At 42.5% G+C, this 16,693-nt stretch overlaps 2 protein-coding genes across 4 annotated transcripts in view; one reads left to right on the top strand and one right to left on the bottom strand.

Moving 5' to 3' along the window:
- Positions 1 to 16,693, top strand: part of HHLA2 (HHLA2 member of B7 family) — a 176,295-nt gene that overhangs the window by 67,410 nt on the left and 92,192 nt on the right. Inside the window, exon 6 of one of the 3 annotated variants that reach the window (XM_075336575.1) lies at positions 1,555 to 1,986. The exons of the other annotated variants lie outside the window; for them this stretch is intronic. Coding sequence (XP_075192690.1) covers positions 1,555 to 1,649 — 95 coding nt within the window. The 3' untranslated portion in view covers positions 1,650 to 1,986. Of the gene's footprint in view, positions 1 to 1,554; positions 1,987 to 16,693 lie in introns of those variants that run through there. 3 annotated transcript variants of the gene reach the window in all.
- IFT57 (intraflagellar transport 57) overlaps positions 9,884 to 16,693 on the bottom strand; it is a 66,712-nt gene continuing 59,902 nt past the window's right edge. The window contains exon 12 of the mRNA XM_075336573.1: positions 9,884 to 11,058. Within this exon, the coding sequence (XP_075192688.1) occupies positions 10,880 to 11,058 (179 nt within the window). The 3' untranslated portion in view covers positions 9,884 to 10,879. The remainder of the gene's footprint in view (positions 11,059 to 16,693) is intronic.

Raw genomic sequence — 16,693 nt, 5'->3', positions numbered from 1 at the left:
CTGCCTGCTCCTGGTCTAATTGATGTGGATCAGGTGCATGTGTAAAAGAATGACGCCAGATAGTCAGATTTAAACCTCTCCTTGATCAGAGAAGGGTGCAGCTCCTACTACTTTATTTAACAATTGGTTTATATAGACAGGAAAGGCAGCTGTGGTCAGCTCTCAGCAAGCATGTGTAGATGTGTCCTCTGGTAATTGGTTGATCCTAGGTTTTCACCTTAGGGTACACTCACACGAGTGTATGAATCGGACGTGTTGCACTCTGACCAATGTTAGTCAATGAGGGAGAGCAGTTGGTCAGGTTTTCTCATATCCAGATTCTTGATGCGAGAAAAGTCGCAACATGCTGCGATTGTATCCTGAAAACGTCTGAGACTCGCCAATACAAGTCAATGGATGTGAGAAAAAAAACGGACGACACACGGACCATCCTAGTGACGTTCGTTTTTATGGATGCAATTCTATCATGTAGCACACAACACTGTAAATGACTAATAGCTGCTGAGAAATAAATACATTTTACACTGAAAGCACACGGACAGCATACTGAGAGCACACTGATGACAAGTGAGAAAAAAAAATCGTCCTACTCTCCTGGACGAGAATGGGACCGTTTTTACATACGTTCCTGTGAGTCCACCCTTATCCAGTGATCTTCTTTCTCCTGGACATTCCTTGCATACCAGGGTAGGGTGTAGTCGGCAGAATGCAGCGGCCATCTTAGATCTATGTCACGTGCATACATCTGAACAAGCTTATGTAAAGGCCGCTTTACATGCTACAATAAATCTTACCATGTGTCGGCAGGGTCACGTCGTGACGCACCTCCGGCATCGTAAGTATGATTGTAGCGTGTAAAACCTCCGTGCAATTGCGATTGAACGAAAATCCGTTCATCGCATGCACGTCGTTCATCCCTCAAAGATTGAACGTGCGGTTGTGCAATGTTCCCGAGGCAGCACACATCGCAGTGTGTGACACCCCGGGAACATTGAACGACAGCTTACCTCCGTCCGCGGCTCCCGCCGACAATGCGGAAGGAAGGAGGTGGGCGGGATGTTACGTCCCGCTCATCTCCGCCCCTCCGCTTCTATTGGCCGGCTGCCGCCTGACGTCGATGTGACGCCGAACGTCCCTCCCACTCCAGGAAGTAGATGTTCGCCGCCCACTTCGAGGTCGTATGGACGGGTAAGTACGTGTAAGTACGGGGGTTAATAGTTTGTGCGGCACGTTCAACAAATTCAACATGCCACACATACGATGGGGGCGTTGCAAATTGCATACGATATCGTATGCGAAATTGCAATGTGTAAAGCAGGCTTAAGGTAGATGGTGCATTTCGTTGGTCATCTCCCACAATCCCCTACAGTTTAAAGGTTAATTAAGTATTTCATCAGACATTATCTATAGTCCCCCTTTAACACTATGTGGTCCCTTTGTATGGTGTATCTTATCTGACTGGTGTTTGCATTTCTTTTTGTGGGTTTAATCTTTGATATTATTAATTCATATAAGTTAGTACCAATTCTCTAAACATTCTCATTTTTTTTACAGGTAGGAAGAGATGGCCGATTGCCGTGGCACTTATTCTTGTGATCGTTATTGCTACTGTTACTTTGTTAATAAATGTTTGTTCACAAGAAAATTAATTTGAATTGCAGCAAGAGCAAGTAAATTTGGTACAATTAGGAAGGCGGATAATCTTGCAGCCAATAAGTGAGGGGGGCCCAGTGTCAATCATTCAAACAGTTTCCTAGTATCAGTTAGATAACATGTTAGGGTCATCATGAGCAAATAAACTTCAGAGCTCAGGATAGCTGGTAGGATTGTTGGAGACCTAATCGGGTGTTTTCTGATGAGCTATGGCATAGGAGGGAACCCATATACTAATATTGCACAGGGGATCTCTGCTGTCTGTGTCGAAACTTGTATGGAAGGTAATGGGGCACACTCATAGCGGTATCTATAAGAAAGGAGTTTCCAGCGCCAAGGATAAAGTATAAAATCCTTTTTTATTGAATGACAAGCAGTAAAAATCCAGCAGGTACCATATAAATGTCAGAAAAAATGCAGAACAACGCGTTTCGACGCTTCAGGTCTTAGTCATGTTCTGACTTTAAGTGTGACCAGCTCCCTTTTATCGGATCCCTCCTCCACTAATTATAATCACACGTGTAGGTTTACTCAAGGCAACTCCTCACATAGTAATTGCAAGAGATCCGAAAAAATAGGAGTATACAATGGTAAATTCGTATGGATGAAACATAAACATAGAACAACATAGGACAGAAATATAAAATCACATACATGTTAAAAAACTGTGGACCGATTCCCCTTAATGGATAATATAAGTTCAATATATAATAGTCCAACAAATCACTCAATATATCAGCATATATGTGGCTTACATATCCTAGATGGAAAAAGGTTTTATTAAGAATTAAATTGATATTAAAGATCAAATTTATGTTTAATGCATCATATCAATTTTATATACCATATAAATAGCATGCAAGTAGTGCAATGTATTGAAAAAAGTATATTGCACATTAATCCAAATTTTCATAATTATTTTAGAGGAATAAATTCCGTAATTTTATAGGTATAAGCATGTAAGTGAAAAAACGCATAGTATAGATTAGGGTGTAAGTTATGTTAACCTCACTGAACACAGTCCTGATATAATAAGAAAAGAGCAGGATCCGGTTATATTTAGTAGTGTAATATCAGATCCTGCCGGTTATTCAAACCTTCTGGATGTCTGGTATTAAGGGTGAAGATCCAGAAGGATTCCCTGTTTAGTAGTTTCCTTCTGTGATCTCCACCCCTGATCGGTCTGTGTATCTGTTCAACACCCATGAATTGGAAACCACTAACGTCCCCCTTATGCACTAGGGCAAAGTGTTTAGATACCGCAGATATAGCAATTGCGTTCGGTTTAAAGACATCAGAAAGATGTCTTCTGATTCTGACTTTCAAAGGACCCGTCGTACAACCTGTATATTGAATATTGCAAAACTTGCATGTTATTAAATATACAACAAAAGTCGTATTACAATTAAAGTATTTATGTGAAATATTTTTTGATTTGAAGTAGACTGAAAGGTTTTTCCCTTTTGTGCATGGCTACACGCTTTGCATTTATTTGCACCACATTTGTAAAAACCTTTCAGGGTGATCCAAGAAGATCCCTCCCTGTGATCAATATCGCTCAAAAAAAGACTTGGAGAGAGAATGGTACCAAGGGTAGGAGCTCGTTTAGCAACACATTTGATATTATTTTTTGTTACTTGTTTCAAAATTGGGTCCTCACCAAGTATAGGTAGATATTTTTTCACTATTTTAGTAACAAGATCATATTGTTTACTATAATTGGTAGAAAAAACAATATTGTTATTTTGTTTCAATTTGCTTTTATTTTTATTTGAGTTTTTATATAGTAAATCTGATCTATTTATTTGTGCTACTATTGATTTAGCTCGGTTGAGGACCCAGTTAGGGTACCCTCTATCTGAAAGTCTATCACAAATTAGAGCTTCTTCCTTAAAATAGTCACTAGGTTGGGAACAATTTCGTTTCGTTCTAATTAATTCTCCCACAGGAATATTATGTTTGGTCTGTAAGTGATGACATGAGTCTGCTGTTAGGATGGAATTGGTGGCAGTGGGTTTACGATATGGTTTAATAATAACCCTATCTGTGTTTTCAGTACATAGTGTAATGTCCAAAAAATTCATAGTTGCCACATGATGAGACGATGTAAATTTTAAATTAAAATGGTTATCATTAATGTAGAGGAGAAATTCTTGTATGGTGTCAACTGGACCCGACCATATTATGAGCAGGTCGTCCAGATATCTGCCGTACCATTGCAGGCATCCGGAAAACCTGTTCTGGTCAGTATATAAATAATCTTCCTCCCACCTCGCCATTACAATATTTGCAAGCGAGGGGGAGAAACTGGCCCCCATGCTAACTCCTCTACACTGTAGATAAAAAATTCTATCAAATGAAAAATAGTTGTGGTTCAAAAGAATATCAACTGAGGAAACTATGAAATCTTTGAGACAAGTGTCATAATCGCTGAACCTATCTAGATGTTGGGATAGGCAGCGTAATGCAACATTATGAGGAATAGACGGATATAAAGATATCACGTCACATGATAGCCACAAAAAATGATTTTTCCACTCATATCCATCCAATGCTCTTACTACTTCTTTTGTATCCCTGATGTAGCCTGGTAAATCCGGGATCAAAGGTTGAAGAAACTGGTCTATCCAGCCTCCCAAATTTTCTCCCAGTGACCCAATACCCGAAACAATCGGTCGTAATGGGGGAGGGAAAAGATTTTTATGAATCTTTGGGAGGCAATGGTAGATTGGAACGACAGGGTTTTTATTAAACAAAAATTCTTTTGTTTTGTCATTAATGGCACCAGTACAGTTACCTTCCTCCAAATTTTTTAATAATATATTGTTGTAATGTTTAGTTGGATCACCATTCAATTCAATATACGTATCAGGATCCTGTAGGTCCTGTAATACTAATTTTCTGTATAGACCTGAGTTCAGTAAGACAATGGCCCCCCCTTTGTCCGCCTCCCTTATTATAATATCAGAATTAGTCCTCAATTCCTTGAGGGCCAATCTTTCCCGATGGCTCAAATTATCTCTGGGAGGGACCATTGTCTCACTCAACTTGATAAGGTCCTTAACAATAAGCTCCTGGAATAAATCCAGAATTTGGGGTCGTGATTGAATAGGATAATATTCCTTATATTCCTTAATATTCTTCCAAATAAGGAATATTATCCTATTCAATCACGACCCCAAATTCTGGATTTATTCCAGGAGCTTATTGTTAAGGACCTTATCGTGTTGAGTGAGACAATGGTCCCTCCCAGAGATAATTTGAGCCATCGGGAAAGATTGGCCCTCAAGGAATTGAGGACTAATTCTGATATTATAATAAGGGAGGCGGACAAAGGGGGGCCATTGTCTTACTGAACTCAGGTCTATACAGAAAATTAGTATTACAGGACCTACAGGATCCTGATACGTATATTGAATTGAATGGTGATCCAACTAAACATTACAACAATATATTATTAAAAAATTTGGAGGAAGGTAACTGTACTGGTGCCATTAATGACAAAACAAAAGAATTTTTGTTTAATAAAAACCCTGTCGTTCCAATCTACCATTGCCTCCCAAAGATTCATAAAAATCTTTTCCCTCCCCCATTACGACCGATTGTTTCGGGTATTGGGTCACTGGGAGAAAATTTGGGAGGCTGGATAGACCAGTTTCTTCAACCTTTGATCCCGGATTTACCAGGCTACATCAGGGATACAAAAGAAGTAGTAAGAGCATTGGATGGATATGAGTGGAAAAATCATTTTTTGTGGCTATCATGTGACGTAATATCTTTATATCCGTCTATTCCTCATAATGTTGCATTACGCTGCCTATCCCAACATCTAGATAGGTTCAGCGATTATGACACTTGTCTCAAAGATTTCATAGTTTCCTCAGTTGATATTCTTTTGAACCACAACTATTTTTCATTTGATAGAATTTTTTATCTACAGTGTAGAGGAGTTAGCATGGGGGCCAGTTTCTCCCCCTCGCTTGCAAATATTGTAATGGCGAAGTGGGAGGAAGATTTTTTATATACTGACCAGAACAGGTTTTCCGGATGCCTGCAATGGTACGGCAGATATCTGGACGACCTGCTCATAATATGGTCGGGTCCAGTTGACACCATACAAGAATTTCTCCTCTACATTAATGATAACCATTTTAATTTAAAATTTACATCGTCTCATCATGTGGCAACTATGAATTTTTTGGACATTACACTATGTACTGAAAACACAGATAGGGTTATTATTAAACCATATCGTAAACCCACTGCCACCAATTCCATCCTAACAGCAGACTCATGTCATCACTTACAGACCAAACATAATATTCCTGTGGGAGAATTAATTAGAACGAAACGAAATTGTTCCCAACCTAGTGACTATTTTAAGGAAGAAGCTCTAATTTGTGATAGACTTTCAGATAGAGGGTACCCTAACTGGGTCCTCAACCGAGCTAAATCAATAGTAGCACAAATAAATAGATCAGATTTACTATATAAAAACTCAAATAAAAATAAAAGCAAATTGAAACAAAATAACAATATTGTTTTTTCTACCAATTATAGTAAACAATATGATCTTGTTACTAAAATAGTGAAAAAATATCTACCTATACTTGGTGAGGACCCAATTTTGAAACAAGTAACAAAAAATAATATCAAATGTGTTGCTAAACGAGCTCCTACCCTTGGTACCATTCTCTCTCCAAGTCTTTTTTTGAGCGATATTGATCACAGGGAGGGATCTTCTTGGATCACCCTGAAAGGTTTTTACAAATGTGGTGCAAATAAATGCAAAGCGTGTAGCCATGCACAAAAGGGAAAAACCTTTCAGTCTACTTCAAATCAAAAAATATTTCACATAAATACTTTAATTGTAATGCGACTTTTGTTGTATATTTAATAACATGCAAGTTTTGCAATATTCAATATACAGGTTGTACGACGGGTCCTTTGAAAGTCAGAATCAGAAGACATCTTTCTGATGTCTTTAAACAGAACGCAATTGCTATATCTGCGGTATCTAAACACTTTGCCCTAGTGCATAAGGGTGACGTTAGTGGTTTCCAATTCATGGGTGTTGAACAGATACACAGACCGATCAGGGGTGGAGATCACAGAAGGAAACTACTAAACAGGGAATCCTTCTGGATCTTCACCCTTAATACCAGACATCCAGAAGGTTTGAATAACCGGCAGGATCTGATATTACACTACTAAATATAACCGGATCCTGCTCTTTTCTTATTATATCAGGACTGTGTTCAGTGAGGTTAACATAACTTACACCCTAATCTATACTATGCGTTTTTTCACTTACATGCTTATACCTATAAAATTACGGAATTTATTCCTCTAAAATAATTATGAAAATTTGGATTAATGTGCAATATACTTTTTTCAATACATTGCACTACTTGCATGCTATTTATATGGTATATAAAATTGATATGATGCATTAAACATAAATTTGATCTTTAATATCAATTTAATTCTTAATAAAACCTTTTTCCATCTAGGATATGTAAGCCACATATATGCTGATATATTGAGTGATTTGTTGGACTATTATATATTGAACTTATATTATCCATTAAGGGGAATCGGTCCACAGTTTTTTAACATGTATGTGATTTTATATTTCTGTCCTATGTTGTTCTATGTTTATGTTTCATCCATACGAATTTACCATTGTATACTCCTATTTTTTCGGATCTCTTGCAATTACTATGTGAGGAGTTGCCTTGAGTAAACCTACACGTGTGATTATAATTAGTGGAGGAGGGATCCGATAAAAGGGAGCTGGTCACACTTAAAGTCAGAACATGACTAAGACCTGAAGCGTCGAAACGCGTTGTTCTGCATTTTTTCTGACATTTATATGGTACCTGCTGGATTTTTACTGCTTGTCATTCAATAAAAAAGGATTTTATACTTTATCCTTGGCGCTGGAAACTCCTTTCTTATTTTTATACTGGATGGTTGCCGAGCCATATTCCGTGCGCAGGATTCTAAATACTACCAGCAGGTCAGTCTTTGGTGAGCTGGACTTTTCCCCTTTTCCTTCATAGCGGTATCTGGTATGAATACTTCAGTGTTTAGTCAGGAGTGGATAGCCAAACAGAAGATATCTACACTTACAGTATCAAGGTGAAACATACACCAACACAGCCATCAGTAGATGTAATAGGTAATGTAATAGATGTTCAGACATCTATTGTTCAGGCACTGTTCAGAATTTGTTCTAAACACTTCCCAACAACTAATCGAGTAACTCCGGTTTTCTTTTGTTAATAGTCTAATCTGTATGGGGCCTCAAAGGGAATCTGTCACCAGGTTTTGTCACCTAAAAGGAGAGCACCATAATGTACAGAGACCCTGATTCCAGTGATGTGTCACTTTCTGTGCTGCTTGCTGTAGTTTTAATAAAATCCCTGTTTAGCAGTAGGAGACTGTCATTATGGAACTAGAAAACCTGCTTCATGAGCGCTGTATAATCCCATCCTCAGTACTGATTGGAAGTATTCTGCCTTTGCACAGTATATACATACATCTGTCAATCAGTAGTGTTATACAGAGCTCAACATTCAGAGAACTGCAAGATCTGCAGCAGATAAAATAATGATTTTCTCAAAACTGCAGCAGGCAGCGGAGTAAGGGATACATCGCTGGGAATCAGGGTCTGTCTCCCTAAAACATGCTGCTCTAAACTTAGGAATCAAAAACTTAGATTCTGTTTTAACAGGTTAAATGTAGGTTACCTATAAGGGTATGATTCCACTTGCATGTGACTCGTACGCGTCTCGCATCGGTATCACCCGGCATGGCACACAATCTCCTAACAGGAGCGGGTCTGTTTAAACAGAAACCAATACCCGAATGTATCAAGCAGTTTATGTTGCAATTTTTTTTGTTCAACTCGATATTGCACTTTAGAAATCTTGTCAGTTTTACAGCAGTCGTGTCCAGCTTTTTCAAAACTGAGGGGGGATTGGGCATGACCAAACCCACCTTATAAATTCAATATAATTTATACCAGAAAGTGGCATAAACTAAGCCACAAAATACGCCTGCCCCTGACTAGAATACATTTCTGGCAAAGCATGGCAATTGTAAAGGGTGCTTTACACACAGCAATATTTCTAGCGATCTCGTTAACGATGTAACACGCCAGATCGCAGATACGATTTGCCAAGATCGCACATAGGTCGTTTTTTGTAGCGCCGGTCACACGTGCGATCTCGGCAATCGTATCTGCGATCTGGCGTGTTACATCGGTAACGAGATCGCTAGCAATATTGTTGTGGGTAAAGCAGCCTTAACTTGTTCCAAATTTATTAAGAGATGCATGCCTCCTAATTAGTTTGGCACATATTATTTCAGTCTTAATGAATAGGGGCTTAAGTATTTTTTTTTACATAAAACTATCAAGACTGATTCCGGAGATATTAACATTCCAGTTAATTTTGTTTTGGTTACATAGGACACTGCGCTTTATCCAGGTTTATTTTTTTTCTGCCAAAAGCAAAGTTGGGCTGCAGTGTGTACATTACCCAGGCCAAAAACTAATACTCTACCAGGATACAGTTAAAGTATTACTTTTGGCCTGGGCAATGTACACACTGCAGCCCATCTTTTCTGTAACTAATACTTAATTTTTGAAGGATATTTATTCATCTTTTTAGTGCTATTTTTATTTTTCTGCCAAAAGACCAATAATTTTAGAGCTTTTGCTTTAAAGGTACATTACACTTTTCCTACGGACTCTAACATCCATAAATAACCACACTACAACTTTACTTGTACAACAAAAGCCAGTCTGGGTCAGAGATATGTATAAAGTAAAACATCAATAGAGAGAATCTGCAGATTATGGGAAGCCCCTAGATTAGCACCTACCCGCCCATTACAAGCTAGCTTGTTTAAAGGGGTCCTCCCAATATAGCCAGGCCTTACAGTGTTCCGCCACTCTGCTGTTGGAAATTGAGTGTATATTTCTCGTGAATTGTCACCCTATCTGATGTCCCTGTATACCTCCAGCTGGCTCCTTTGCTCACATCAGCATTCAGTTCCTCCTGCCTCCAAGACTGCTACTACAGTGGCATGGGGAAAGCAGTGCTAAATCCAAAACGGGTGGCACCAAGTAGGGTGACTTTGACTACGCATTTTTTACGATATTTACATAAAACTTGTTGTATCTCATTTATACCAAAAAGAATGTTATTTGGACACAACATAATTTAAAATAGATTTATTAACAACACGTACAAAATTACATGAAAAGCAGAATTACAACAAATGAGAATAAGTACATTTTCTACAATCCTCCCCAAAAATATAAATTAGGATAGTATCTACAAATAACGGCACAATCACAGGGTGGCCCGAGGTTCACACTGCAATACTCAGACTGGTCGGCGGCTCTCCGGACCGGAGCGTGTCAATATGTATCTCTATGCAGCTGTCATGTTTGGGTCAGGAGAGCCATCGACCAGCCCAAGTATTGCAATGCGATCCTCAAACGAGTCATGCAGCCGTGTGACTCTGCCCTAAGGCTTTCACTCTACCACTATACTGTACCCTAAGCAAGGTATACATTGCGTATGTGCAGTTAGCCTACAGTTTAGATGTGGAGCTTTACCCAACATATACTGTAATGTTTCCACAGGCCCCGATTCACCAGACTGTGGCCAAACGTCTGTATGTTGGACCTGCGACTAGGCTGTAGCTACTGTATAAGTGTTAGATTAACTGTATAGAAAATCGCAGTACTGCATTTCCCTTTACAGAGGACCCTCTGTAAAGAAATGCATTTCATGTGGTATACTTTACACTGGCTTCCATCTTGACTCTAGCCAATGTCAGGCACATACCTCCATATTTTGAGCCTATGCATTTGAGAGGGGGCACCAATGCAATGTGTACCTAGCCTAAGTTCTACTTTTAGAACAGGATACACACATCGCCCATTGCAGCCTGTTCAATAGTGCATGTGATAAACACAAAACGTACTGCTGTATGCACATGTTGAGGGAAAGTAAATGGCTGGGTAACACAAAAAGTAACTGTCATGTCAGATCTGCCTGCTAAAATGAACAAAATCTTTAAACTTTATAGATTGAATGGGGAAAAAGAAAACATGTATGTAAAAAATATATATTTATAAATATTTATAGACAGATTTTTATTTTGTGTAATAGCGGGAAATATATACAGTATATATTCTTCAAAATTAATAGTCTCCAATCGAAGATTCTGGAATAACTGCGGCATGCATGTCCCTGGTCATGTTTGATTTTTCTTTTAGTTTTGATTGAAGCAGCGTATTCTCTACAACCCCAATCCTAATGTCCATTTGTACGTTCTCCTGCTTTAGCTTTGTTAAGGCTTGCTTCATCTTCACAAGGGGGGCTACAAAGTAGAAGTTGTTATGATTAGAGAGGTTTTGCACTATGTTATTAAAGCTCTATCATAAGGAAGTCATTAATAATAGATTGCTGGTGATCCAACATACAGCAGCTCCACTGATCAGCTTAGGAGCTTACTGATGGAGCACAACAGCTCTGCTCCATAAGACTATAGAGAGCCTTCCCCAGGTACTGCAAATAAATATGAATGTGAAAATGTTTAATACAAATGTATGTAAAATTATTTTTTTATTTATGATTAATTTATTAAAGTTTAATTTTTTTAAAATATTTTGTTCATTCTAATTTCTTAACTGTGTTCCAGCCAGAGAATGTCCCCAGTAATGGGATTGTTGCTTAAAATCTCCTCATAATGCTGTAAAATACTAAAAAACGGATTTTTGTGTACTCACCATAAAATTGTTTTCTCTTAGCCATCATTGGGGGACACGGGACCATGGGTGTTATGCTGCCTATCCATAGGAGGACACTAAGTAGATGCAAAAGCATAGCTCCTCCTCTGCAGTATACACCCCCTGGCTGGGCCAGGCAAGCTCAGTTTTAGTACACAAGCAGTAGGAGAAAAAAAACAGTAAAAACTTACCTCAACAGAGGAACATGAGAAAAAAAAGAGTCATAACCTAATAAGGTACTGAGAGAACCAAGGCCCAACAGGGCAACAGGGTGGGTGGTGTGTCCACCAATGATGGCTAAGAGAAAACGATTTTACGGTGAGTACACAAAAATCCGTTTTTCTCTGACGCCTCATTGGGGGACACAGGACCATGGGACGTCCTAAAGCAGTCCATGGGTGGGAAACAAAAGAAGACAACACAACCCAAGGACTAGGAACCAGTCCCAGACAGCCTGGAGCGCCTACTGAGAGAGGTGCCCTACTGCCATTTTCAGAATTTTCCTACCCAGATTTGCCTCAGTTGAAACCTGGGTACGGACTCTGTAATGCTTTGAAAACGTATGTAGGCTAGACCAGGTCACAGCCTTACACACCTGTTCCACTGAAGCCTGATGCTGAATGTCCCACGAAGCTCCAACTGCTCGCGTGGAATGAGCCCGTAGCCCACTAGGAATGGGCTTGAGTTGCAAGCGGTAGACTTCCTGGATCGCAGAGCGAATCCAGTGAGCCAGCGTCGCCTTTGAAGCTACCTGTCCCTTCTTAGGCCCCTCAGGACAATGACAAACAAAGAGTCCGTTTTCCTAAAGGGGGCTGTCCTGGATATGTAATATCTGAGAGCTCTGACGAGGTCTAACGAATGCAGAGACCTTTCCACCCTATGAACCGGGTGTGGACAAAAGGAAGGCAGGACAATGTCCTCGTTCAAATGAAACGGGGTAAGAACCTTTGGAAGGAAATCCGGAAGGGGGCGCAGAACCACCTTGTCCTGGTGAAAGATCAGAAAAGGCTCGCGGCAAGAGAGTGCTGCCAGCTCCGAAACCCGTCTGATGGACGTAATTGCCACTAAGAATGTTACCTTCCAGAACAGAAGAGCAAGGGAGGATTCCTTGAGGGGTTCAAAGGGAGACCTCTGGAGACCGTCCAGAACGAGGTTGAGGTCTCATGGTTCCAGCGGTCGTGTGTACGGGGGAACTAGGTGGGAAACGCCCTGGAGGAAGGTCTTGACTTGCGTTTTTTGAGCCAGGCGGCATTGGTAGAAGTTTGAGAGAGCTGAGACCTGCCCTTTAACCCCTTCAGCCCCGGGGCACTTTCCGTTTTTGCTCCCCTTCTTCCGAGAGCCGTAACTTTTTTATTTTTCCGTCAATCTTGCCATATGAGGGCTTGTTTTTTGCGGGACAAGTTGTACTTTTAAATGAAACCATAAGTTTTACCATATGGTGTACTGGAAAACAGCAAAAAAATTCCAAATGCGGAAAAATTGCAAAAAAAGTGTGATGGCACAATAGTTTTTGGGATGTTTTATTCACGGTGTTCACTATATGGTAAAAGTGATGTGTGGGTATGATGCCTGAGGTCGGTGCGAGTTTGTAGACACCAAACATGTATAGGTTTACTTGTATCTAAGGGGTTAAAAAAATTCACAAGTTTGTCCAATAAAAGTGGCGCACGTTTTGCGCCATTTTCCGAAACACGTAGCGTTCTTTTTTGGGATCTATGGCTCAGTGACGGCTTATTTTTTGCGTCTCGAGCTGACGTTTCTAATGGTACCATTTTTGCGCAGATGCTACGTTTTGATCGCCTGTTATTGCATTTTGCGTAAAACTTGCGGCGACCAAAAAACGTAATTTTGGCGTTTGGAATTTTTTTGCCACTACGCCGTTTACCAATCAGATTAATTGATTTTATATTTTGATAGATCGGGCATTTCTGAACGCGGCAATACCAAAATATGGGTATATTTATTTATTTTTTAACCCTTTAATTTTCAATGGGGGAAAAGGGGGGTGATTTGAACTTTTAGGTTTTTTGTTTTTTTTTATTTTTTAAAACTTTTCTTTTTACTTTTTTTTTATTTTACTAGTCCCCCTAGGGGGCTATAGCGATCAGCAATCCGATCGCTATTATCCATCTGCTGATCACAGCTGTAAACAGCAGATACAGTCACTTTCTTTTTCCCTCTGTTCCGTGCCGAGGGAAAACGAAAGTGAAACAACATAGCTGCAGGCGTCATCACATGACCCTGTGCTACGATGGCAACCACTGATAGTCACTTGATCACGCACGTGACTTCCGGTGGGGGCGGCGGTAAGTAAAAAACATGGCCGCGCGCATTTAGATCTTGCTGCCAGACTTTGGCAGCAAGATTTAAGGGGTTAATGTTGAAAACAGCTGATATGTGTGACGACCGCCGCCATGGGCGGGGCTTAACGGGACACGCTCCATGACGGATATATCCGTCCATGGTCGTGAAGGGGTTAGGGAACTGAGAGCCAACCCCGCTTGCAAGCCAGACTGTAGAAAGTCGAGAATTCTGGGGATGGCCAGAGGCATAGGCTGGACGTTAGTCTCCCTGCACCATGAAAGGAAGATTTTCCACGTACGGTGGTAAATGCGGGATGAAGCAGGCTTTCGGGCGCTGATCATGGTGGCAATAACCGCGTGGGAGAATCCCGCTCTTGTTAATACCCAGGTCTCAATGGCCATGCCGTCAGCTTCAGGGCTCTGGAGTTCTGATGGGAAATGGGCCCTTGGGTCAGCAAGTCTGGGATGTCTGGAAGGCGCCACGGTGCGGCTGTGAGCATTTGTAGTAATTCGGCGTACCAGGCGCGCCTGGGCCAGTCCGGTGCTATCAGTATCACCGGGACTCCCTCTGCCTTGATCTTCCTGATTACCCGCGGCAGCAGGGGTAGAGGTGGAAATATGTAAGGCAGGCGGAAGTGGTGCCAGGAGTAGACTAGAGCATCCGCGCCGATGGACTGCGGGTCGCGTGACCTGGCTATGAACGCGGGTACCTTTGCATTCAACCTTGAGGCCATTAGGTCCACGTCTGGTGTGCCCCAGCGAGTGCAGATGTGTAAACACATCTGGGTGGAGAGATCATTCTCCGGCAGCCAGGCCTTGGCGACTCAAAGTCTGCTGCCCAGTTCTCTACCCCCGGTATGTGTACCGCTGATATCACTGATCCCGTCGATTCGGCCCAGCTGAGTATCTTGTGGGCCTCGAGATAAGCCGCTTTGCTGCGGGTGCCCCCCTGCCGATTGATATAGGCTACAACTGTCGCATTGTCCGATTGGACGCAAATCTGACGACCCGCCAGCAGAGGGCAGACCGCTCTGAGCGCGAGGAAGATCGCGCGGCGTTCCAGGATGTTGATGGGAAGGAAAGACTCCTGGGGCGTCCAACGTCCTTGAGCAGTGTGGTGCCGGTACACTGCTCCCCAGCCTAGGAGGCTAGCGTCCATAGTCCGGACCAGCCAGCTCACTGGGAGAAAAGATCTCCCCTTCGATAGAGAACCAAGCCACCAGCGATAGAAGCCACTAGCGGAGTGCGTACCTGACTGAAGGCGTCAGGTGAAGATGTCTGTCCAGGGAGAAGGGGCTCTTGTCCCAGGCTGCTAGAAGGGCTAGGTGCAGTGGGCGGAGGTGCAGTTGAGCAAAGGGTACTGCTTCCATAGCCGCCACCATCCTGCCGAGCACTTTCAAGCTGAATCGAATAGAGCGAGATGGAGGACGTAGAAGGCAGCGTACCGCTCGTTGAAGAGCGAACGCCTTGTCCTGAGGGAGAAGGATCAAGCCCCGACGGGTGTCCAGGGACATGCCCAGGAAGGTGATGGATCGTGATGGGATCGGGGATGATTTGTCCAGATTCACTAGCCACCCTAAGCGGGATAGGGTGTCCACAGTGATCTGTACGCTGGTTGAGCAGTCGCGGAAGGAGGGGGCCTTGATGAGGAGGTCGTCCAAGTAAGGGAGAACGACTACTCCCCTGGCGTGAAAGACGCTCATGGCGGCCGGCATGACTTTGGTGAAGAGCCTTGGTGCGGTGGCAAGGCCGAAGGGTAGAGCTACGAATTAAAAGTGGGAGTCCTGAATTGCAAAGCGGAGGAACTTTTGGTGATCTAGGGCGATGGGTATGTGTAGGTACGCGTCCTTGATGTCTATGGAGGCGAGGAATTCCCCTTCGACCATGGATGCAATATTGGACCTTAGGGGCTCCATTCTGAATCTCCGTACGTGCACATGTTTGTTTAGGTGTTTGAGGTCCAGGATGGGTCGAACTGACCCATCCTTTTTAGGGACCACAAAGAGGTTGGAATAAAAACCCTCGAGCTTCTCGTCATCTGGGACAGGTATTATCACTCCTGCCGTTTGGAGCGAGTGGATTGCTGAGAAAAAAACTTTGTTGTTTTCGAGTCTTTGGGGGTTTGAGAGAAAGAACCGACTCGGGAGTCGGGTCCGAAATTCTATGAGGTAACCGGAAGACACAAGGTCTCACACCCATTTGTCGTCTGAGGCGGCAGCCCAGATGTGTTGAAAGAGCCGCAGTCGACCTCCTACAATGAGTGTGTCTTCCGGGGCGCCAAAGGAGTCATGAGGGGGGAAAATGTCGTAGCCGAGTTTCCCCAGTCATGGACTATTTCGGTCTAGGCTGCCATGACGAAGTGGGTTTCGGGGAGAGCTGAGAAGGTCGGTCCCTGCGTAGTCCGCGGCTGGTGGCGGGGACAGCACAGGATGTTGACCAACCAAATGAGTTCCGAACGGAGCGGAACGAGGACTGTGGACGTCTGGTGAATGACGTCCTGGACTTCAGCTGGGGGAGGGAGGTACTCTTTCCTCCCGTGGCGTCAGAAATGAGCTTGTCCAGACGTTCGCCAAACAATCGGTCTGGAAAAAAAAAGGGTAAGGCCCGTGAGAGACTTCTTGGAGGCAGAGTCCGCTCGCCATTGTCGGAGCCAGAGAGCTCTACGGATGGCTATGGTATTTGAGGCGGCAAACGCTGCGCAGGTAGCAGCGTCCATGGAGGCCTGGATGAAATACTCCGCCGCAGCGCCAATTTGAGCTGTTACCTGTTACCTAAGGTATGAGTGAACTGGGATTCCTCAAGCGAAGTGTTAAGCGAGTCTGCCCAGACCGAGATCGCCTTTGCGACCCAAACAGAGGCAAAGGAGGGCGAGAGGGAGGAACCTGCAGCCTCAAAAGCAGAGCGGACGAGGTGCTTCCATCAA

This window comes from Anomaloglossus baeobatrachus, chromosome 2 (assembly GCF_048569485.1).
Source record: "Anomaloglossus baeobatrachus isolate aAnoBae1 chromosome 2, aAnoBae1.hap1, whole genome shotgun sequence".
NCBI lineage: Eukaryota > Metazoa > Chordata > Amphibia > Anura > Aromobatidae > Anomaloglossus > Anomaloglossus baeobatrachus.
This window is presented reverse-complemented; position numbering and strand designations above follow the sequence as displayed.